The following is a 24,364-nucleotide window of genomic DNA, read 5'->3' on the forward strand; positions in this document are numbered from 1 at the left end:
GCATTAGCTTATGGTTCTCAGATTCTTTTGTCAGTCTGCCTCTTGGAGAACAATCGTCCTTAATGATATATGGTTTCATAGACCAACTGTTTAGGTTTTAGGAATGTCATCTGGCTTTCTACTCTTAAGTCTTTTTGAAAATGATAAATTACTTGTGAAAGGTCCAGAAGCGACTTTTATAATGTGGAATTTCACATGTTTTTAAATTATCTAGGTATTGAAATTCACTCTAAAGCTTTTACCACCATAGAAAATTTATTTTCTATAATGAATATGAATTGAAATCAGATATACTGACTCTTTTTTCTTAGGTAAAAAGAGGTAGTCTTACCATGCCCAGTTCTTCTTGATGCTTATTATTTTGTATTCATGTAAATGTAAATCTCAAATTTTCAGAAAAAGGTGAAAAAGCATTAGCTCTCCCACAGCCACAGGAGCAAGACATATGGCAAGTTAGTGAAGAGGTAAATTATTTATAACAGAATGCTCTGCAAGCTACCTCCAATGCTCCTGGCAGCATCTTTAAGGCTTCCAGAAAAGTAATGCTGAAGAACATTTAAGCTTATAGTCTTCTCTGCGGTACCACGCCTCTTTTCTAGCTTCTTCTTTGAAAAGGCGTAATCCTGCACAAGCATATAAACAGTAAATTAAATATATATTCAGAAATTTGACCTTTTTTCCCTAGTGTCCTGAAAATAATTAGATATTACAATATTTTATTTTTCTTCACAGTTACATAAAAGAAATTCCCATAAGGAAACTGGCATATAAACTGAAATTATAGGCCACGATAGTAGCAGAATGACATGGACAGTGAAAGGCTTAACGCATCCAAATAGGCTGAAAAAGTTGCATTGCATCGATAGAAGCATCAAATTGTTTGTCTGCAAAGAATGAAGATAACGATTGTGGGAAATTGAAAACAACAAAACAACTAAGGTACAATCACACTCACATTGAATCACAATAGGGAATCCCTAATGAAATACCTATAGATGGATTAACAAATATTATAGGATATATTAGAATATTAGACAAACTAATACTTGTTTAAGTATACTAAAATGGGTGCACTGCTGCAGCCTTATGCATAATGCTATTTATTTGCTAGTGAAATTTTTATGTGCACTGCAAGCTTATATATAGTTACACCACTGTAATGGATTGTGTGTCACATAAATAGAACCTAAGTTATCGTTTCAGGTTTGGGTCTGGCTATGCAGATAAGAAAAAACTTTTGGGGTTGGGTTCATTTTGGCTTCATTAGTACAAAAAAATACTTAGTTATCAGTCCTAGTTGGGTATTATTGACGTGTATTTTGTACACTATCAAACATAGAATAAAATACCCAAGGGTACCTTATCCTCTCTTGAATAAAGCCTCCGAATGCTGAAAATGTCGCGAAAAGGATCAATTGGGATGACTTCAAGGTTCTTGTATGTAGGGTCTCTACGTGTGGATAAGCTCTCTGTGGTATGATGTGATTTGCTGGAATCACAAGGGGACTTACATTTGATGATTGAACGTCTGATCTGCTTTGAATATTGCTGGAACACAGGCTCTTACTAGCTTTGATTTGAAAAAAAGGAAAAAAGAGGAGGGCGAGGAAAAGATCTAATCCTAACACTAAAAATGTAAGAGCAATGAATGATCTTTGATGGAATTCTAACTAAGTCTTGTTTTGATATCACAGGAACATCTCCACAAGGTTAGTGCGATCTTCGAAGGAAAGCTTTATGATGTTCAAATTATCACTGCAGGCATAGACACCATCAGGTTGATGCATATCAATGAAGAAGCGACAATTGAAGTTAAGCTTAAGCTGAATGATTCCAGTTGACTACACAAGGCAAGTCTGCAATCAACAAACTGCTAGTAGTATGGATATACGAATTCCACCATCAATCAAGCACATTTCTTCCACTCATCTAATAACATGAAATCAAATACGAGAAGTATAGAGACCATGCAAATTGTCGAATCGACCCATAAATTTCACCATTTCTTCAATGAAGTTACAAGTCTTTTACAACAACATCTTGGCAACAATCTTTGCCTTCTCTCTCTACTCTACTTTAATTGCTATTCTATCAACTAGCTAACTACTCTCTATTCACTAACTTCTATTAACTGCTTCTAACTATTCTCTAACTCTCTTTACAAAATGAAATGCCAGGGCTTATATAGTGCCCTCAATACAATTCGATGGCTTAGATCAATTCGAGATCAATGGCCAAGATTCAACAATGAAAACCCTAATTAGGGTTTGTTACAACCATTACATGACATTTAATGCTTGACCAATGATAAAATTGTATTGCTTGGACACATGTCCTCTCTAGAAAATTCCACCAATGGATAGCTTGGGTAGGTACATCGGAGTTTGTGCCACCTTCCATGAGTTAGGTACATTGAATCTGGAAATGCTGAGGTGGACCACACTGACTGCAGAAGTGATGACTAGGATGCCACCTCGTCTGACACTTGTAACTTGGTAAATATTCAACTTGATGTTGTTGAGAAGCTAGCTTTAATTAATTCATCTGGAACAATCTGCTTCTTCAACGAACCCTTTGCTCTGACTTCTTGTGTCCCTGATGTGCAGGATGATGATGTACCTCGCCTTGGAATACTGGATTGGAGAAGTCGCCCTTGATGACGTTAGTCCAAAGAAGGTCGTCCTTGTCGATGCTAGGCTGGAGGAGGTCGCCCTTGTCCTTGCTTGATCATCCTTGGAGGAGACCGTCCTTGATCTGGCTTGATTTTACAACTCCGGGATCTCCATTTGATGCCTACACAAAATATTAAAGTTAGTCTTTTGAGCATCAAACCTCAAAGCATGAAATTTAAGACCTTTCAACGGTAAAACTTAAGATATTAATTTGAAAAAAGTCATGATAAATCAAGAACTACACATTTTCAAATTAATAATGAATGGAATTTGGATCTTCAAGACTTAGACTTTACAAAATTGCAATGGGATCATAATAAGTCTTGAATAAGAACTTCAAAAAATGATTCTTCATACCTTACCTTTGAGTATTTAAGTACAAAACCTTGAAAAATGAAGGAAGAGGACCGGATTTTGTTGGGCAAGATTTATAGTCCTTCCTTTGATGAAGTATGCCTCCTCTAGTTTGAAAAAGAATAAACTCCACTAGCCTCTTCAAAAATCTGGAAATTCGCCTTCAAATGTCTTCAAAAAATCTGGAAATTATCCTCCAATCTAGCTAGAATTTCGCCTCCCCAATAGCTTTCAAGATGAATTTCACCCTCCACTAGCTTCTCCACACTTAGTAGAAATTCGCTCCACTCCTCTGGATTTCGCTCCTCAAATTGCTCTCCAATTTCGCACTTGAAAGGATGATTGAATGATTTGAATTGTGAAACAACACCTCCAATATATAGAGCGCTCACCTTCTACATCTCTCCATAGGCCGACTTCGCAAAATAGGCCAAAAAATAAATAAATTTGCAAAAACAAGAGGCCGACCTAATAAAATAATAAAACATGATACCTCAAGCACCCCATTTTCAATTTTAATTTAATAAAAATTAATTTTAAATGCCTTCACAATAAAAGTTCGATTTTTTTAAGGCCTAAAATCAATTTATTAAATGCCAATTTAATTTAATTTTTTCAAATATTTCGAAGTTGATGATTTTGGCATTTCATGCGATTTGGAGGATATTAACGCCCAAGTAGAAAATAGTGAATGCCAATAACTTCGCTCTAGTCCCTTGGAGAGGGACAGGAGCGCCTTTTCACTTTTGTCCTCAATCCTTCATTTTTTAATTGCCAATTCACGTTGTGGGGCTAGCAATGATCCCTTTCGTCCCTTCAGTGCATGTTCAACTCGTTTTTTGCAAGGCAAAATTGATGTTCTAGAGATTTTCGCCCTGGTCCTCCAGTGAGGGACAGGAGCGCCTTTTGCATTTGGCCTAGGATCATCAAGTTTTTGGAGTCAAACCTTTGTTCATCATGATTTAGAAGACCTTTCCAATCTTGCTCAACTTTGCCTTAGCATAATCTCGGAGGGAAATTGTTGATTTTATAAAAATCGCCCTGGTCCTTAGTGAGGGACAGGAGCACCTTTTGCATCCATTGTGCAAATTCTTGATCACATCCACCTCAAGACATTTTAAACATCATTTCAAATTCGCGCCTTGGCTTAGATTTGTCCAAACTTGGCGAGAAGGACTGGATATTAGGTTTTTTGCCCTGGTCCCTTGGAGAGGGACAGGAGCGATTTTGCAAATCCAAGCTTATCCGTCCTTTGCTAGCCTTCCAAATTATATTCAATGGATAAATCATGTTTTCCTTGGTCTCTTCAAATCATAAAATTGTCTTGATCCTGCAAGAACAATGCAAATTTGAAATTCAAGCTCCGGTCCTTCAGTGAGGGACAGGAGTGAATTTTGTCTTCTAGGCCAAAATGCTTCACTTTTCACCATGAAATGTCTTGGCTAAGGAAGATATCATCTTGTTACACGCCATGAATAAGAGTTCAAGTCTAAGAAAGGTCTAAAAATGTGTATATAAAGAAAATCGCTCTGGTCCCTTGGTGAGGGACAGGAGCGCTTTTACCTTTGTAGACAAAAACTCCATCATTTCATTGTCCTTGATCAAGTCTGGATGCTCTATCATGTTCATTTCGTCCTCCACCATGCCTTTGATGTTCCAATTTGACCAAACAAGGTCAGGAATGACTCAAATAAGCCTTTTCGCCCTGGACCCTTGGTGAGGGACAGGAGCGCTTTGCCTTGGTCCCTTGGAGAGGGACAGGAGCGAAATTCGCTCTAGATCCTCAGTGAAGGACAGGAGCGAAATTTGACTTTTTGAACTCTCTATCAGGATAATTTTTATGGAATATAAGATTTAAGTATAAGTTCTTATACTTTAAGTTAAATTCCATATATACTTTCAGGATGTTTGAGAGTGGTTTCAGACCTCCAGGAGTTATATTGCAAAATCTAGTTTTTTGAGGTTTTTAAGTTTCCAGACTTAGTCAAATTTCAGGATCAGGACATTCCAGACTTAGCCAAATTTTCAGGATCAGACTTAGCCAAATTTTCAGGATCAGGACTTCACTCCAGCAGGACCTGCTATCCTATTGATCTCCCCGACAGCACTCAAAAATGCAAAAGCCAACTAACAAAACCCTAAAAGACCTAGAAAACAAACCCTAAAAAGCAAAAAAACAGGGGTCCCCATTTGCAATGGGGCGATGTGTGAAAACGTCACAACAGGTATATATTTGAATCTTTGATAGTATGATACTTCATCATTGATCAATGATAGTGATAAAGATAATATTAATTGTCAAATTGCTAGTTCAAAATTTCAATATCATGTCATATATCATATATGTCCAAGACACAAGAGTAGATTCAATTTTCGAATGACATCATTACAATTCGAAAATTTGAAAATAATAAAATAAAAAATCTGTATCTTGGTCTTCAATCTTCATTGAAAGCATATCTAGATTAAAGTCGTCACTTGGTTCGGCATCATTTGAACCACAAGCTAATAGATTGCCTGATAAGATTCTTACATATAATAATAGATATAATATATTGCAGAAGATAGATATCACACAACACGAGATGTTCATGGGCCAAGATGCCATAATATCCAATATATGTAAAAGTAAACTAAACCCTTGAGGTAGGGTAACACCATACAATAGCCCTTAAGGAAGAAGCCACTCTGTGTTATATCTCCAAGAGATCCCAAATACATTATCGTACTTCACATAAATATATAATGGAAGGGTAATTCTGTGATAACCCTACCTCACCACATTATGTAAGCCTTTTAAAACACAAATAATGAGCGAATCAATTATTAATGATGTAATTTATCAAATAGTGTTAATACACTAAAAAGGAAATACAACTAATAAATTACTAGAGAAGAATAATTAAATATATTTAATTGATTTAATATAATTGATATGTTTAAATTATGTTAAGTGGGAACTAGGAATCATTTTTATTTAATAATTAAAAGTTAATGTATTTTTATTATATTAAATATATTTACATTTAAGTAAATATGTTTTATGTATGTATGTGGAGTGTGGACCCACAACCCCCACACCCCCCCCGCGGGAAGTGATGGGACGGGAAGCTGCAGCCCAGGCTGCGACTACTGTCACACCCCTCCCCTCGGAAGGGAAGTGGTGTGACGGTAGTCGCAGCCTTGGCTGCGACCCGTCACATCCCTTCCCACGGAAGGGTCCCCGTGGAGAGACACACACAGGTATTAAACCCAAACTAATCCATAGGGGTCAAGGGAGAAAAAAGGAGACAAGGTGGGAGGAAAAGAGGACTGCGGCACTACAGATTGGAGATCAGACTGCGGGTGCAGACAGGTAAGAGGTCATAGAATGTATGAATCAATAGATATAGGTAATAATATTTAATATATATATTAATGAACATAATGAATAGTTAATATATATAAAAATAAATAATGAACATCTGAATACATATGTAAATGAAAGGTTCGTAGATGTTAAGGAATGTGTATAAACATAAGTAGTAAATACATATCAATGAATAGTAGGAATATTTGTTAAGGAATAAATGTGAATATTGGTTAACGAACATTTTTTTATATGTTGGGGAATACATGTTAAATCAAGAATATGTACATGTGGATTATGGAATAGGAAAATGGTAATAAAATGCAAAAAATGTATTATAAATGTAATCACATGTTGGAGGCTATAGGGAGGAAACTCCCTTAGTCTAAGGGAGGGATTATGATAATCCCTAGGGCAGTATATATACTGAACATCTATATGCATATGTATGGCTTGATTGACTAAGTTCAACCAAGAAGAGACAGATCTGGCCGGTCCCCTCTGAAGACTTGGATGATGAGGTGCATCACCCAAGGCAAGGAATTAACATAGGGTCTTCCTTGGATGGCTTGGGTGTAAGAAAGACAAGAATCGAATTAACCTTTGATTTCACTGATGGCTTGGATGTAAGAAATTACATCCAAGACAGGAATCGAATTCATCTTCGATCTCCTGGAGGGCTTGGAACCAAGATGGGTTCCAAGAAGGCGAGCCTCACCGCTGCCTAAGGACATATCTCCGTATGGCATTCGTATCCTTTTTATTAGATGAGAATTGTGATTATGTTAATTAAGTATTTTTAAGTTAATTTGCAAAGTAGATTAGTTATATATGTATATATTTGTTGTATTCTAACAATCTGTTTTACAGGATAGTGATCTCTAACTAGTAGGGACATTACAAATTCCTATACAAAGCCTACTCAACTCCTAATATAATTAATTACACAAATTATGCACATGAGCCAATATAACTTAAGAGATGTGTGCCACATGTTGGCATCACTATCCACCTAAGAAACATTATAATATCATACCCCTAGTTATAAACATGCTATCCCTCCTTGACATGTTCCATACTCGAAACATGAGAAGAAGCCAAAGAGTCTGATTGTCGTAAATTATTGCAAATATGATGCCATGATCAATCATCTAACAATTCATAGTTGATCCTTTTTTTATAATGTTTGGATCCCATCCTTGAGCCATAATTTATTGCACCGATTTGATTCGATTTCGTATCATAGGAAACTCTCCTTTGCTTCCATGAGTAGGCATTACTTTTGTGATACCATTGATTGTTGTAATTGTTCCTTTGATTCCATGTAGTTCCATGGTGATTTGCTTGTTGATTTCTTGTACTACCATTCCTCCATGATTCTTGCCTCTCACAATGATGTGGATGCCTATATACTAAACACTTTGCTACCACTGGAACCTCTTTGATTCTTCACCATTTTTTGCCACTTTTTTAAGTGAGTTTGTAGTAGAATTATTTATCTGTTCCTTGTTCTCAACATCTTTATCCTCTTTCTTTTCCTCTAATTCATTGTTGCGATCTTCATGAGATTTCTGAGCTTTCTCTTCCTTGACTTTCCTTTAGACTTCTTTATGTGTAATATCTTGTAATTTAATTTCTTTTCCTCCTATAGCAAAGCTTTGTGAACTTATTTTGCACATTATAATTTATTGTTGCCAAATATTCTACCCAAGGATAACCAAGAACAATATCTATTTCATCCAAATCCAAAGGATGAAAGTCTGAATGCAAAACACATTTCTCCATAGAGAGATTTAGATCATTAATTTGAATATCCATACCTAATATTTGACAACCCTTGATGTACTTTGTTTGTACATGTATCTTATTTGCTAATTCCCTATTGATGAAGTTATACTTGTTGCAAGAGTTTATAGAGACAATAAATTTTTCCATTTGAATGCATCCATTAAAAAGAAAAATTGAATCTTCCTTTCTTGGAGCTAAAGTGCATGAATCTATATCATCTCCTTCTCCATTTTCTTTTACTTTCTCCTCATCTTCTTCATTTTCTTCCTCCTTTTCTTCCTTTTCTTCTTTATCTTCATCCTCATCTTCTTCATTTCCTTCCTCCTCATCTTCCTTTTCTTATTTATCTTCTTCTTCCTCTTCTTTATTTTCCTCCTTGCTCTTCTTCATTTTCTTCCTCCTCTTCTTCCTCTTCTTTATTTTCCTCCTCTTCTTCCTCTTCTCCATTTACGTCCTCCTTTTCTTTGTCTTTATTTTCTTTCTCTTCTTCTTTTGAAGCCCATCTATCTAAAAAAAACTTGTTCGAGTTCATCCAAAAAAGAAACATTCTTATCCAAAGGTCTATACTATTAAACAACATTCAAACCAATATTTCCATATTATACGTTTACCAAAGTCTATTTTATATTTGTACCACCATTCTAATATATCTCCACTTCCATCAAAATTACGACAATCCATTGAGGCTAGGTTTAAGAAAAAATGCTTTCAATAGATAACTATTCTATCAAGCCTAGTTGATCCAACCAAAACATAATGTAATCGGCTTTAATTTAAAAAATAAATTAAAAAAATAGACCCCTATTGCAATTTCATAAGCTTTCTAGAAATGTGAAAAAACAAAAATATTTCTTGATTTGCAACCCAGAAGGCAAATTTATGAGAAATCATGAAATTGCAATAACTCGCAAAACATTAATGATAAAAACCTGATTTTTGGACTCTAGCTTCCTTATATGATCCTCTAAATTCAGTAAGAAAACTGCTAAAAAATTCGCAACCATTTGAAAATTATAGGCAAATCTTCAAAAACTAGGGTGTTGTCTACTTTTGCCCAAATCATAGCTCTAATACCACTTGATAAGATCCACACATATAATAATAGAAATAATATAGTGCAAAACACAGTTATCACACAACACGAGATGTTTGTGGTTCAAGATGCCCTAATATCCAATATATGAAAAAGTACAGTAAACCCTCGAGGGAGGGTAACACCATACAATACTGCTTAAGGAAGAAGCCATTCCACTCTATATCTCCAAGAGGTCCCAAATACAATATCATACATCACACACATCCCCTTACAATGAAAATTGCCTTCCTATATATATATATATATCTCCTAAATACAATGGAACGATAAATCCTAAAGAAGACGTACTCAACTCTTGATATAATTAATTACACATTATGCACATGACCCAATGTAACTAACTTAAGAGAGTGTGTGCCACATGGCATCTCCATCCACCTAAATACCTTATAATATCATATCTCTAGTTGAGTAGATTCAAATGAAAATCATTACAATTAAAAAATTTAAAAGTAATAAAATTAAAAATCTGTATCTTGGTCTTCAATATTCATTGAGAGCACCTAGATTGAAGTCATCACTTAGTTCGATATCATTTGAACCACAAGCTAATGGATTGCCACTCCCACTAGGTACATCATGTGTAGGAGCCTCGTCATCATCTACATTGAATCTAGCAAGCTCTACAATAGGTGCATTAAAGTTGGCACAATCAAGTGTCATATCCCAATTCTTTGTTGCCCTTTCCTTGTAGTCAACTTTCTTATGTGACAGGAGACGCAAGTTAGAATGGATATAGACCAAATCTTTTCTTCTTTTGCAGCCAACTACTTACAGTTTACTGAGTGGATAAAGGAGTATGTAATCCAATTTTGTTCAACCAAAGAACTTGCAACTTGTTGAAATTGGAGGGAAAGTCGATACAACTTCAAAATAAAAAATGCTTACTTATGATAAATCTTGCCTACGGAGGTACCACCATGTACGAGCATCTTCTTTGGATTGGTCTCGAAGAGCACAAATACTATGATCCCATCCTAAGATGTAGTTGCCAAATTCTTTCTTAACATTACACCACTTTTGGATCTAAGAAGATTCTTTGGAATTGTAATATGCCTACATAAATATTGATATATAGTCAATTATCTTATTTCTCATCTTATTAATGTATTTCTTATATAACCAATTTCTATCTTATATTCTTGTATAATCAATATCTAAATATTAATTTATCAACAATATTTAATATTTAATATTACTTTCTAATCAATAATTATTAATATTAAATAATATAATAAATAAATCCCAAGTATTGAAGTGCTGTTTGAAAAGGCACGATTCCATTAATTCTTAGCAACAGCTTATTAAGAAACTCGTGATGACGGAAGGGGATGCAAGGAAAGGGTGTTGACTAAGAGCCACGTCCTTGCACACAAGACCATTGAAAAAGGTTATAAGGATAGGATTCCCAGGGGGAAGAAGGCATCGAATGATAAGGAAAGAAAATAGAGATCGGTGGATATAAGCAGATTGTTGTATCTTGCTGCCATCGGTATGTTTTATTCATAAATTGTTATAGTATCGAGGCTTCTTTCTGAGAACTGTTCTGCAATTATATATTTATAATAATGTCTGAAAAATAAATGAATATATATATATGTCTTAATTAGAAAAAATAATAATATTAGATTGTAAATCAGAAAGAACTCTTAAGGTAATAAACATTATCTGTATATACTAGTCATTCTTGCTGCTATTATCAGTATTTATGAAGACAGGGATGAGGTGTTCCAAAGAGGGGCAGTCTAAATCCAAGCAATAGGTTAAGTCCCAAGATAGGGTGGGGATCAGCAACCCATAAGCCTTGAGGGTATAGACCCAAGATAGGTAAGGGCTTGGATTTGTAAACTTTGAGGGAACCTATTCTAGTTGGTCTCTAAGCGCTTTGGTAACATACATAGACCCTTCTCCCTTAAACTGAAGTAGTAGTAGGGTTTGATATCTATATTAAGAACTATGAATAATGAATTTAATTATCTAATGAGGAAGATAAATAAGCACTTCTTAATAACTAATAAGTTGAAGAATATCAATGACTGGTTCTCATGATTAGTCTCTCAATCAATTTTAGTATATTGAAATAGGTAAATTATGTTAATCGGGTAGGGGACATTACAAATGGTATCAAAGCCTTGATCTTGCCATCCTGCAGGGTAAGGCTAAAATAATGAATGCATTCTAGCCAATAAGAAGGGTCTAACAATGAGTATGTTCACGTGTATACTCCGTGTATGCTCTGTGTCTTCATATATCCATGTGTATGCCTCTGTGTTTGGCTCTATATTTTTAGTTAATCTAGAATATGAATAACAAGAGTGAACCAAAGGGGATATGAAGGTCATAGATGTGTGTCACCTTTCTCACTTTTGTTTGTCTCAAGGAAGCAACTAAACATAGTTCTTACGATTACAATTGATGAGAGAAAATTCTTCTTAAGATTACAAATCAGTTAGAGTTAGTAAGGAACCTTTACATTAAGAAAATTTAGTGACTGATCATTGCTTGAGGACAAGCAATTTTGGGAGGGAAGGACTGTAATATCCCTACATAAATATTGATATATAATCAATTATCTTATTTCTCATCTTATTAATTTATTTCTTATATAACCAATTTCTATCTTATATTCTTGTATAATCAATATCTAAATATTAATTTATCAACAATGTTTAATATTTAATATTAATTTATAATCAATAATAATTAATATTAAATAATATAATAAATAAATCCCAAGTATTGAAGTGCTGTTTGAAAAGGCACGATTCCATTAATTCTTAGCAACAGCTTATTAAGAAACTCGTGATGACGGAAGGGGGTGCAAGGAAAGGGTGTTGACTAAGAGCCATGTCTTTGCACACAAGACCATTGAAAAAGGTTATAAGGACAGGATACCCAGGGGGAAGAAGGCATCGAATGATAAGGAAAGAAAATAGAGATCGGTAAATATAAGCAGATTGTTGTATCTTGCTGCCATCGGTATGTTTTATTCATAAATTGTTATAGTATCGAGGCTTCATTCTGAGAACTGTTCTGCAGTTATATATTTATAATAATGTCTGAAAAATAAATGAATATATATATATATGTCTTTGATTAGAAAAAAAAATAATATTAGATTGTCAATCAGAAAGAACTCTTAAGGTAATAAACATTAAGAAGAATATGTATATACTATTCATTCTTGCTGCTATTATCAGTATTTATAAAGGCAGGGATGAGGTGTTCCAAAGAGGGGCAGTCTAAATCCAAGCAATAGGTTAAGTCCCAAGATAGGGTGGGGATCAGCAACCCATAAGCCTTGAGGGTATAGACCCAAGATAGGTAAGGGCTTGGATCTGTAAACTTTGAGGGAACCTATTGTAGTTGGTCTCTAAGCACTTTGATAACATAAATAGACCCTTCTCAACTCTTAAGGTAATAAACACTAAGAAGAATATGTATATACTATTCATTCTTGCTGCTATTATCAGTATTTATGAAGACGGGGATGTGGTGTTCCAAAGAGGGGCACTCTAAATCCAAGCAATAGGTTAAGTCCCAAGATAGGGTGGGGATCAGCGACCCATAAGCCTTGAGGGTATAGACCCAAGATAGGTAAGGGATTGGATCTGTAAACTTTGAGGGAACCTATTGCAGTTGGTCTCTAAGCGCTTTGGTAAAACTGAAGTAGTAGCAGGGTTTGATATCTATATTAAGAACTATGAATAATGAATTTAATTATCTAATGAGGAAGATAAATAAGCACTTCTTAATAACTAATAAGTTGAAGAATATCAATGACTGGTTCTCATGATTAGTCTCTCAATCAATTTTAGTATATTGAAATAGGTCAATTATGTTAATCGGGTAGGAGACATCACAGGAATGCTACTTTGTAACCACTAACAACTTTACTATCTCTATATGGCGTGTTTCTCCCTAGCAAATAAAGTATCTTTATGCAGTAATATTTGGAGCATAATGCATATGCAAGGAGATGCAAGGGCGTGTTCATCTTGTTCTAGTTAGTGACCATGAATGATATTTTCCACACTTAAAAAAAATGTTTCCATAGTGTCATTACTATTATGATCTTTACTTTTTCTATCATATAGTTGATTCCATCACAAATTTCCCCCAAACATAGTCAATCTGTATCAACAAAATATGATCATACTCATGATAGGCTCAGTGAAACTCAAGACATGGTCCAAAAGCCTACCAATTATCAACCAAGATCAATGACTTGACCTTTTGGGCCCTCTCTAAATTTGACTACTTCCAAATACTCCATTTGTGGCTAAAGACCATGGCACCCAATGCCTCTTGTGTCTTCACAAGTCATCTCAAAACGATTGTGTAATGCAAATCAAGTATCAAGAACCTAATGTTAAATTGTAAGTAAATATGGCAAAATCTGAAATAAATTAAATCTATCTTCAACAACTCCAAATTTGAGAAAATATTAAAAATGCCATGTGACATATGATGATTTGTCACAAACTAAATCTCTTCACCCTCAATGAATATAGTTTTCAACCATTCTATCTAAATACCAATCACTTGCACTACCAAGTTATGGCAGTGTATGATACATGGTATCCAGAAAATGTGTAAATATTCCTCAACTGAAGTACCTATTTCCCTACAATTTTTTGCTTTGTTTGTAATGACTTTATCAACACCCACCATCCTTATAGAATCAATGAGGATTTTGGAAATGAAACTTGCATCTTTAACTTGCCACTCACAATAAATTGCCTTCAAACAAAATTGCCTCTTTAGGGGACACAAAAATAACATTTACTAAAGGTCCATCCATCAGAAACAACAGATATTTCAATACAATAATCCCTAATTGGTTTTAGTAATGTCTCTATAAGAAAATCTATTGCTGATAAGGTGGTGCACACCTTTTCATACCCAGGACTAGTGTAGCCAAAGGGTGTGTTACTAATAGTCACCACCATCACCAACCAATATAGGGATCTCACTAAATTGAAAGGAAGACCATTGACATATATGCAACATGCAATTATCTCATCTGCAATATATCTTGCTTCATTCTAAAATTCTTTAACCGATACAGAGGGATCTTCTCTTTGGATAAATGTTGTCTCCAAGAAAAGATGTTGGGAAGACATTATTTAAAGAGAATTTGTAGGTGGTTTTGATGATGTTTTACTTGCTAAAGGATTAGATCTTGATTTTTCTCACTCATAGCATCAACTAATTAATGCCACAATTTGTTCTTTTGGCAACCCCTTCTTGTATGGCCCTTGACATTTTTTAATTCCATGACCACTCATAGCAAATAAGTGAACTTTCACTAACTATATGAGCTCTTATGTTAGATCATGCAATGATTACAATTCCAAATAAAAATCCTACATCCTGGAAGTTGACCAAGCACCATAAGGTATTTCCATAGAGGAGATGCTTGATTATATTTAAATTGATTATTTGTTGCGAGGCCCACTAACCTTGAACTAGTAAGCCATTGCATATTGACTATTGTGGTAAGAAATTACAATATTTTAAATTAAAAAAAAAATGCAACCCTAGAATATGTATAAAACTAATAAAAATAATAAATGTTTAAAATTTGACAAATCCTTAAAACTTTTTCTTTTCAAAAAAATTTTGAAAAAATCTTTAAAGACTTGAAAAAAAATCATAACTCTTTGACATTTTTTGTTAAGATCTTAAAAAATTCATTAAACTACTTACCTTCGATCAATAGATGTTCTTTATGCAAGCTAGATTCCTCCCCCCCTTGCACTTTCCAATTGTTCTCCTTCAAAAAATTACCAACAATCTTCCCAAATGCAAATATGATAATCACTAAATGAGCTTTTTCTAAAATAGGTTTGTTTTGTTAAAAAGGAAAGGAAATGGTCTTTTATATTCCACGATGCCAACAATTTGTATATGGATCTACAAATGGGTTAGAGCAATATGGGACTACCTCGTACTCCTTGTGGGAGGTACCTAATTGCACTACAAACGAGGCATACATACCTTACCCCCTTGTGGGATTTGAACTTGTGACCTCTCTTTCAAGAGCACAAGTTCTCCACTACTAGGCCAACTCAGGCTGTACCACTAGGCCACTACACCAACTCTTAATATGGGCATGTTTTAGGGTTTTAGGCACCTTTTAGTTTATTTTATGTTAAAATGTTAAAAAAAGCATTAAAATTTGGGTTTTTTCATTTTTATATTGGCGATGTGACCATGGGTGCACCCAAGAGTGGCAAGGACGCTCCTATCACAAGACCAATACTAGTTCAATACAAAACCAATACTACAAAACCAATACTCCAATGACATACCCCACGATTTAGAAAAAACATATAAAAATCATAACTATATAAATATTTGTGGCCTAAGAACATAAAATGAGTTCATAATACCACAGCATCACATAATAAACAAAACCACCATAAAAATTTAAAATACTACTTCAATGTCAATTTCTCAAACTTAAATTTCATGATAGATATTTGAAAGTCATCCTCTTCAACAGTGACGAAAATTGTAGAATCCTTTGCCTTAGAAAGCCATGAATACTTTTACACGCTAAAACCATGTAACTTAATATTAAACCAAGGACTATAAATACAAGTGTCGATCCAATGATCCTGTTCTAGGTTATCTTGAGGTTTATCATGTTGCTAACACCAAAAAAGCAGTTGAAAAGCAATTTGGGCACATATAGTTATTGTGAACAGTTATTGTGAACACCAAAAAAGCTCTCAAACCTGAAGCAACCATTCCAAGCAACAAATAGCCTATAAAAACACAAAGAACAACGCTTCTACTAATGACAATCATATAATTTTAAAAAAATCAAATCATCAGCTTCTCCCTCATATTGATCAAAATATAACTTAAACTGGTCCACCAAACTGTTATCTGCACTGTTAAACTACTAAGGGAAAAGGCCTTACCTGGCAACCAAGTCAAAAGATAATTTAAAAAAAGAAAATTACAAATTAAAAAACTTGTTTTTAACAAGAAGTTCACCCTGATTTCTTCTAGCCAAATGCAGGCCTGTTTTACAGAACCCCAGAGAGCTCTACAGGTGGAGCATTTCATTACCTGGACAAGGTTCAAATCAAACCCGGTTCCAAGCATGTTTTCTAACAAATCAGTAACTTAGAATAAAATCTATATGGTATGAGAGTCAAACTATTGTTTTTCTGGGAATTCAAGCAAGTCCAAGAATAAATGTGAAGAAAGCACAAGACTGGTTTGATGCAGGAGCATCCTCGGTTCATGTCAATCTTGCATCAACCAAAAATATTTCCTTTCTGTTTTGCATTTCATTCTACATTTTCTGGCATTGGCTCATCGGATCTTGAGGAGTTGGATTTTGCTTGAGGGCTTGATCATCTACCTTATTCTCAAACTGTGGAGCATTTGGATCATTTTCCGGCAAGATATCACTACCGAGTTCCGAGAAAGTTTTCTAGTACCGGTTGCCTGGTTGTAATCTACCGGGATCTACCAGATCCCTTCCATAGCTTGCAGAGCCCTGAGCATTGATTTTGATGTTCCTTGGCGTGTGGCCGACCTTTCCCTGTGATCTAAACTTCATCCTTTGGATTTTTCGGAGGAATTTCTTTGGTGAAGGCCGACCTTGTTGTTTTTTCACGTTAGGTCTTGTTCTTCGGCATTTGATCCCTTTTGGGCCGACCGGATCCCTTTGGATCGTATAAATCATTGTAATTGAGCATTAGAATAGGGAAGTAGAGAAAAGTTAAGAGATAGAACATAGAAGATAGATCTGAAGATTTGAGGTCCCGGTTGTGACCTGTTCTGTGATCAAGCATGTTTTAAAAGGCAAGTGAGCCGGTTTCTGTAACCCGATTGCGACCGGTTGATTGTAAACAGTTTTCATGATATAATTCATTCAGTTCTGCATTGCCTCCATTATATCCTTGTGTTTCCATTGTGTTTACTCTTGCTGACCGGTCCGAATAGATCTCTTTGAGGTCTCTCCTAACCGGTGACTGCACCATGGTCTCTTTTATTATAGCAGATACAAGAATTGGAGGAAGAACTCTGTGTGCAGCTGTAGCATTGTGAAGGACAATGTAAGTCTCGTGTCTAACCTTATCACACCAAGTGCCAAGACCCTCATGGTAGCTTCTTCTTTAATCTAGATCACTAATTTCTCAGCTTTTGTGAATAGATCCATCCAATGGTCAAGATCAAAGGTTGATTTTGAGCAAAGCAACCATCAATTATATATTAGTATTGTGTTCATGGGATAATTATTTATGGCTGTAAATTTCAAAATATAAGGCTTAATTTACATGCTAAACCCTTGAGGAGCATTTATCAACATCCAATAAAAAAGCTCAGTCCCCAACATTTGTGACTGTTCAATGAAAAAACATCACTTGCTATCCAGTCCCATTCTTGTATAAAAAAGCAGAAAAAGACAGGTAATTGAGCTCAGTTAAACTCATATAGGCCTGCTGTAATAGTGTTTACTTCTTGTTTGAATTTTTCTTGGCCATTTAGTCAAGAGCGCAAAGAAAGTCACTTGATAATTTTCTGCCTATGTGTCTGTTAATCTGGATCCAATTTGCATTATGTGAGGTGTGGTGGTGAAGCAGGGAAGATGTGAACGGTGTTTTATGTGCATAGATCTGCAGCTGCACGCTTGTATTTGATGGCATGCTTTTAATGGTATGTCTAGACACCGTTTCACATAAGAGGTATAGGTTTGAATTTCTAGAGGAGTAGAATTATTACCAATGTTATGAATAGTCCACGTGTACTGTCTATTGAAATTGTATAATTTGAATTGAAGTTATGCAATTTATTTGATGACTTTGAGCATTTAAAAGGTGTGTCTAGGTGTGAAAAAGGTCAATCATTAGTGTCTATAGCCAACATAAAAACTTTCATTTTACCCAAATCTCTAACGTAAACCAGGAAAAAGGATAGCAGAGTCATAAAATACTCACTATCTGTGAATAATGTTTCCTCAATCAGATTGTTTTATTAAAAAAAAAAGGAGAGGCCTGCTGATGATCCTGAAAATTTTGACAAATGACATAAAGAAGTTTTAATGCTCCTAAAGTTGTCAAATTCAGATGAAATACTGCCCGAAGTATCAAATGTCAATCGGATTTCAACACTTTGGGAGAACCTAAAGAACAAATACCAAACATTAAAAGCTAGACAGCATTGTATCTACAGAATATCTTGTTTTCTTCAAGTTGGAAAAATAAGGATCAATCTCTGAATACTTGTTGCAGTTAAAGAATCTTGGTGATCAGTTGTCTGCAATAAAAATCCCAGAAGATGATGATGAAAACAAGGTGTAGTTTTGGTCTTACGGAGCATATCAGAATCCTACAGATCATTTGTTGAATCTTTGTGTCTAACCACAAGACCCAAATAAGCAGATATAGGGAAAAATAGAAAAGGTCACCTCAGACAATTCAAGGAGCACCTTCAATGCAAAGATCAAAGGCAAAGGCTAGCAAAACACTAGCAAGTAAACACGTGATTCCTTCTGAGAAGGTAATGCATCTTACGAAGTAAAAACAATATGCTATTACTGTCAAAAGCTTGGACATTTCAAGAGAAATTAACAAATGAGAAAGAGTGTCTCAGCACATCAAGGGGATCAAGGCAAGTAAACGTTTTTGAGTGATATGACCAAGAGTCAATATAGAAGAGTTTGCCTTTGATGTATCTCAGGAACAGTCAACTGAGATCACAACTTGGCATTTTGACTCAAGTGCATCCAGACATTATAAATGTTGCAGAGACTGGTAAGTAACCTTTGTTGAAGATAAAATTAGAAGTGAATCCAATTCCTTAGGCAATAGGTGTGTACACTATGTTTAAGTATGTGGTGATGTCCATGTCATGTTGAACAATATTGTGAGTTATACTTTTAAGAATGTTCACTCGGTTCCTGACATGAACAAAAACCTTCTATCTTTTAGTCAAGTAAGTTAATAACAAAGAATTCTCATCTTTCAGTGAATTTTAATGGCTACAAATTTGTGGTCACAAATCTTCATAATAACAAGGTAATCCCAGCTGGTATTGGTGTGAAGGGATTACACAAGGAGTCACATGCACCTGCAGTGGAGAGTAACAGCACACTTTGGCAGGAGAGTTGTCAACACCTCAATTAAAAATATATTTTGTACTTACATGGATCAATATCATTCATCATGGATTGCCATCTATTCAGGAACACCAGGTTGCATGTACATGATGTCCAGTTGTAAAACACAACCAACAACCATTTGAAATTGGCAAAGCATGGTGTGCCGAAGGAATCTTGGATCTGGTATATGCTGACCTATGCAGTTCATGAAGACACCCACTGTGCTTGGACCAAGGTAATTTTTGCTGTTGGTTGACAACTTTTTCAAGAAAATTGTGGTGTCTACTTGCAAAACAGTTATAATGTTTTTCAGAATTTGTAGCATTGAAAGCACTGGTGGAGAAACAGAGAAGTAAACAGATCAAGACTCTTAGGTTTGATACTAGAGGTGAGCCTGCCTCATTATGTGATAAACCCTTGCTGGTTCAACTCTTCAACCTGCTGTGATTTGTAGAGCTCTTTGTAATTTTGATTATTAAGATGGTCTTTCAGAAATAGACAGAAGTTGCAGAAGGGGGTTTCTTTAATTTGCAACACATATTGAATTAATACATGAAATTAATCAACTGAAACAATAAACTGGAGAATGTAGAAGCATACCTGTAGGTCCTTAGCCAATTTATTGAATTAAAAGAATTCAATCAGCAACTTACAAAGTTCTGATTTTTTTTTCTGAAACTATTCAGATCTACTCTTATTTAATACTAAGACACCCAAACAGTGGAAGATGGCGCCAATAATTGAGCAAGCTGTGTGTTTTGGAAAAGAAGCCTCCAAACCACAGAAAAATTAACAACAAAACAGTAAATAGGAAACCTACAACAAATCTGCCTTGTAAGAAGCCAAATCTGCCCCAATTTAATTCAATTTGACTTCCGAATGAAGCCAACCAAGCTGCAACAATTCGATTGATCTTTCACAATCTCAAAGCTACTGAATTTTGAAGAATGCACTCTCTCCAAAACAAGTCCAAACCCTAGTTGCCATAGCCAAGTGCTCAAAGAAATGTCAAATGCTCAATATCAATAAATGAGGTTTCATTTCTATCTTGGCTGCCTAAATACCCAAAAAGTACGATTTTTAGCAATTAGGTTTTTAAAAATCATAACTTGCTTTTAGGGTTCCCAACTTAACCCTAAAAGCAACGCCTAACTTAGGAGATATTAACTTTTCACTTAAATAAATTTAAGTGATGCACTTTGTGGTTTTATTTTAATATTTCATTAAAATATTAATTGCCTGAGGGAACCACTTAAAAATTCATATCTCCCTCATTATTGCTCGGAAACTGAATCTGTCAGAAGCTGGGGCCAGAGTTCACCACGCCAATGAAAATAGGACCATGTCTATTTTTAGCAGTTTTTCCCTAAAAATTAAGAAATCCTCATATAATGTCAAAAACTGATGAAACGAAGACCAGAACTGAACTCAACACTGAACTAGAACAAATAGACATACCACTCCTCAAGATACTGCATCACTGACCCCCTTATCCATACCCTGTTAGCCTACAAGGGTCCAAAAATAGGCTAACTCCTCAAACCACTGTCCCTGACTAGGATGGGGACATTACACATTATCATTTCAAGTCTACAAGGATGGTATAAAAGATAGTATACGACTCTATCCATAATAGACGTGGACTCATCCAAAATGTGCATACTCAACAATTTTAGAAAAAAATGATATATAAATAGTTTATAAAAAACATGATAAATTGAAAAACTTGGCACAAACTTGACCAAACTCAGCAAATCTAGCAAAATGAACTGACAAGCCTCATCTTGGTCTGAATGAACACAGAAACAAGAGACTCGTTGAGCACTCAGTGAACCTAGTAATAGTGATTCATACACTCCACAACAAATAGAATCATGGAGAGAAAGAAGAGGATGGTTATGAAAGTGCCAAAGTGCATGGTGTTACTATGAAAATGTGTTGTATCAGTAATTTGCCAAAGCAGCAAATATGGGAATATGCATTCTTAACCAAAGCCTATCTAAAGCAGTGCAGAATATCACTCCCAAGGGGGCATGGTCAGGCAAGAGATCATCAGTAAGTGACATTCATGTTTTTGTTACATTGCTTTTGCATTAATTTCTGTAGAAAAGAGTGTTAGTTTTTCATGATCAGATTATCCACAATAAAAAGAAAACTAAAGTTGCACAGTAAAGCATACAAATAGAGAATCACACAACACAAGACTACCCTGGGAAAACCTCCCTCTAGGAGGAAAAACCCAGCAACAATAGATCCTCAGATCTGATTATGTTATATTGAATTGTAAGTACAATAACAACCCAGCTAGGGCACAATTGGAGCAGACTTATCTAAGACTTAAGTTCTGATCTGAACTTGATGAATTTCCAGAATGATGAAGAGCAGACCCCTAGTTCATGTTCACAGTCTGCAGGAGCATATTTAGGCAAATATCTTCTACACAAACATGTTAGCCCAGCATGAGGAGAGATTCGTTGTCCTTTAGGAAGAATTCGCTGTCTTCTAGGGTGAATTCGTTGACTTCTGAAGTGCAGATCAGAATTCGCATATAGCAGAAGATGATCGCATGAATACACAATATCTGTTTAAGCCTTGCAAGTGGCTGGCATAATATATGAGGTTCATCCTTTTATTTATCTCTAAGTTGGCCCATTTAACCTTGGGCGCTAAAACCTTTTACATATTACAATGATGGATAGGTCCACCGTTTGGAAGCATGAGTCGGCCCTATAATGATGGATAGGTCGACATGTTTTACATAGACTTAACTTCACACATTTCAATATAGGGTCGGCCCTATAAGGAAGCATGAGTTTCTTTTATGTTTGGCGTGAGGATATAGAGGGGCCAGCCCTATTTGTTTTACACATAAATACAATACAATAGATAGGGCCCTGCCCTATAAGGATTCGGATGATGCCTTAAGGCAATCCGAATCCTATTTAATTTTTCTAACCTAGTTACAAAATCAACACTCCCTCTTAACTAGGAAGGAAAATAAATACATAACCAAATTCACATGGACAAATCCATGGCATGAACATTTACAAGTTTTAGGATTAGGGCCCAGCCCTAATCGTTCAATCAATACACAATTCGTGATTTGATCACGCAATTACATTACAATGAACCTTTACATGATCTTCTCTAGCAATGCCTGCAGAGGAAGAAGCCAACACTTCATCACTTCACACTTTCCTGAGAACCTGCATATAACACCATTATCTTTCATATAACACCATTATCTTTCATCATGCACATCCACCGAAGATGAAAGAGACCTTTCCATATGCACACCTGCAATAATTAATACTCAAAGATATACATAACCATATAACATAAATCATGCACAACCGCAGAGGATACATAAACTTCTCCCAGAGAAGGACAATTTGTCACCTTGCACACAGCAGAGGGTGAACTCACCTTGCACTCCGCAAAGGGTGAGAAATAACCGCCACCTTGCACTCCGCAGAGGGTGGGAAATAACCGCCACCTTGCACTCCGCAGAGGGTGGACTCACCTTGCACTCCGTAGAGGGTGAGAGAGAACTATCACCTTGCACCCCGCAGAGGGTGGATGATACACCCAGTGTATCATGGTTAGTATCATCATAAAATAAACATTTTGCAATAATTAAGTAATTCATTTAGACATATCAATTTCATTATCTGAAACACAATAATTAGAACTCAGCAAAATCAAGAAAACATGAGGCTCCCTCTAAAAGCCAGTCCACAACAAATTTCAATCCTAAATCTAAATAGAGTTCATCAAATTTGTATCCTTAAGTTAGAGTAGAATTTCAAATCTAGATCTGAAGGCAATGTCGGAAGTGGGCCTCCATGGATCATGCTTGTAAACCAATAGATCAACTGTAAGGATTAGTTTCCTAATACATTATTACTGAAATAAAACAACAAGATCAGAATTTTAACTTACGGATAGATCAACGAACTAATAGATCAAAGGAGGAAATCTTCACGATTTGATACTTCATTTATGTTTGCATCTTCTTGCTCGATCTGAGTTTGACAGTCCCTTGCAAAGTGGCCAAGCTTGTTGCATCGAAAGCATCGGATGTGAGATAAGTCTCTTGGTCTCTTCCTTGAATGAGGGGTAGCAGATCTGAAATCTCTATTTCTCTTGAGATCATTCTTATTCCAATGGTTGCCTTCCTTCTTAGCCAAGAGGACATGTTGCTCATCATAGGGGTTTTTAATCTTTCCTTTTTGCAGCCAGCCGAGACTCTTCTTGAATGCAATCTCCCATTAATTGATCAAACTTAGGAAGCTCAACTCTGGCACTGATTCCTTGAACAAACGGTTCCCAAGAGGGAGGAAGACCATTTAGTGCAGTCATAGATAAGTCACTGTATTCAACACTCTTCCCAACTGTAGCAAGCTGATCTCTTAGCTCAGAGATTCTCATGAAGTAAGCAGCAACAGGTTCTTCTTTCTCTAATTTGATGTAAGAGAGCTGATTCCTTAGAGCAAGTATGTAGCTGGTATTGTTGACTTCGTACATCTTTTCCAATGTGGTGAACATCTCCTTAGCGGTCTTCTTCAAGGAGATGGATGGCACCAAGTAATTTTTGATGGAGTCTATTATTATCCTTTGAGCTTGGAAGTCCTTCTTCTTCCAAGCTTCTTTCTCACTTTCATTCTCAGGTTCCTTTGCATTCTTGCTAACATATTCAGCAAGATCATTCAATGCCATCATTATCCTGACCTTCCAAGAAGAGTAGTTTGTGTGACCTTCCAACCTATCTTCAGCCCTAATATAAGAAGCCATGAGGACTAAACTTTTGAACAGCAGGTTAGATAGTAGCGCAAATCTGATCACAACCTCTATACGAACCTAGAGCTCTGATACCATGTTAGTTTTTCATGATCAAATTATCCACAATATATAGAAAACTAAAGTTGCACAGTAAAGCATACAAATAGAGAATCACACAACACAAGACTACCTTG

General features: G+C 35.6%; 1 protein-coding gene across 1 annotated transcript in view; it reads right to left on the reverse strand.

The window, feature by feature from the left end:
• LOC131068478 (protein NLP9) overlaps positions 1 to 24,364 on the reverse strand; it is a 161,333-nt gene that overhangs the window by 83,596 nt on the left and 53,373 nt on the right. The window contains exon 5 of the mRNA XM_058003658.2: positions 500 to 623. Coding sequence (XP_057859641.2) covers positions 500 to 623 — 124 coding nt within the window. The remainder of the gene's footprint in view (positions 1 to 499; positions 624 to 24,364) is intronic.

The sequence above is a fragment of the Cryptomeria japonica genome, chromosome 3 (genome assembly GCF_030272615.1).
Source record: "Cryptomeria japonica chromosome 3, Sugi_1.0, whole genome shotgun sequence".
In the NCBI taxonomy this organism is placed as follows: Eukaryota; Viridiplantae; Streptophyta; class Pinopsida; order Cupressales; family Cupressaceae; genus Cryptomeria; species Cryptomeria japonica.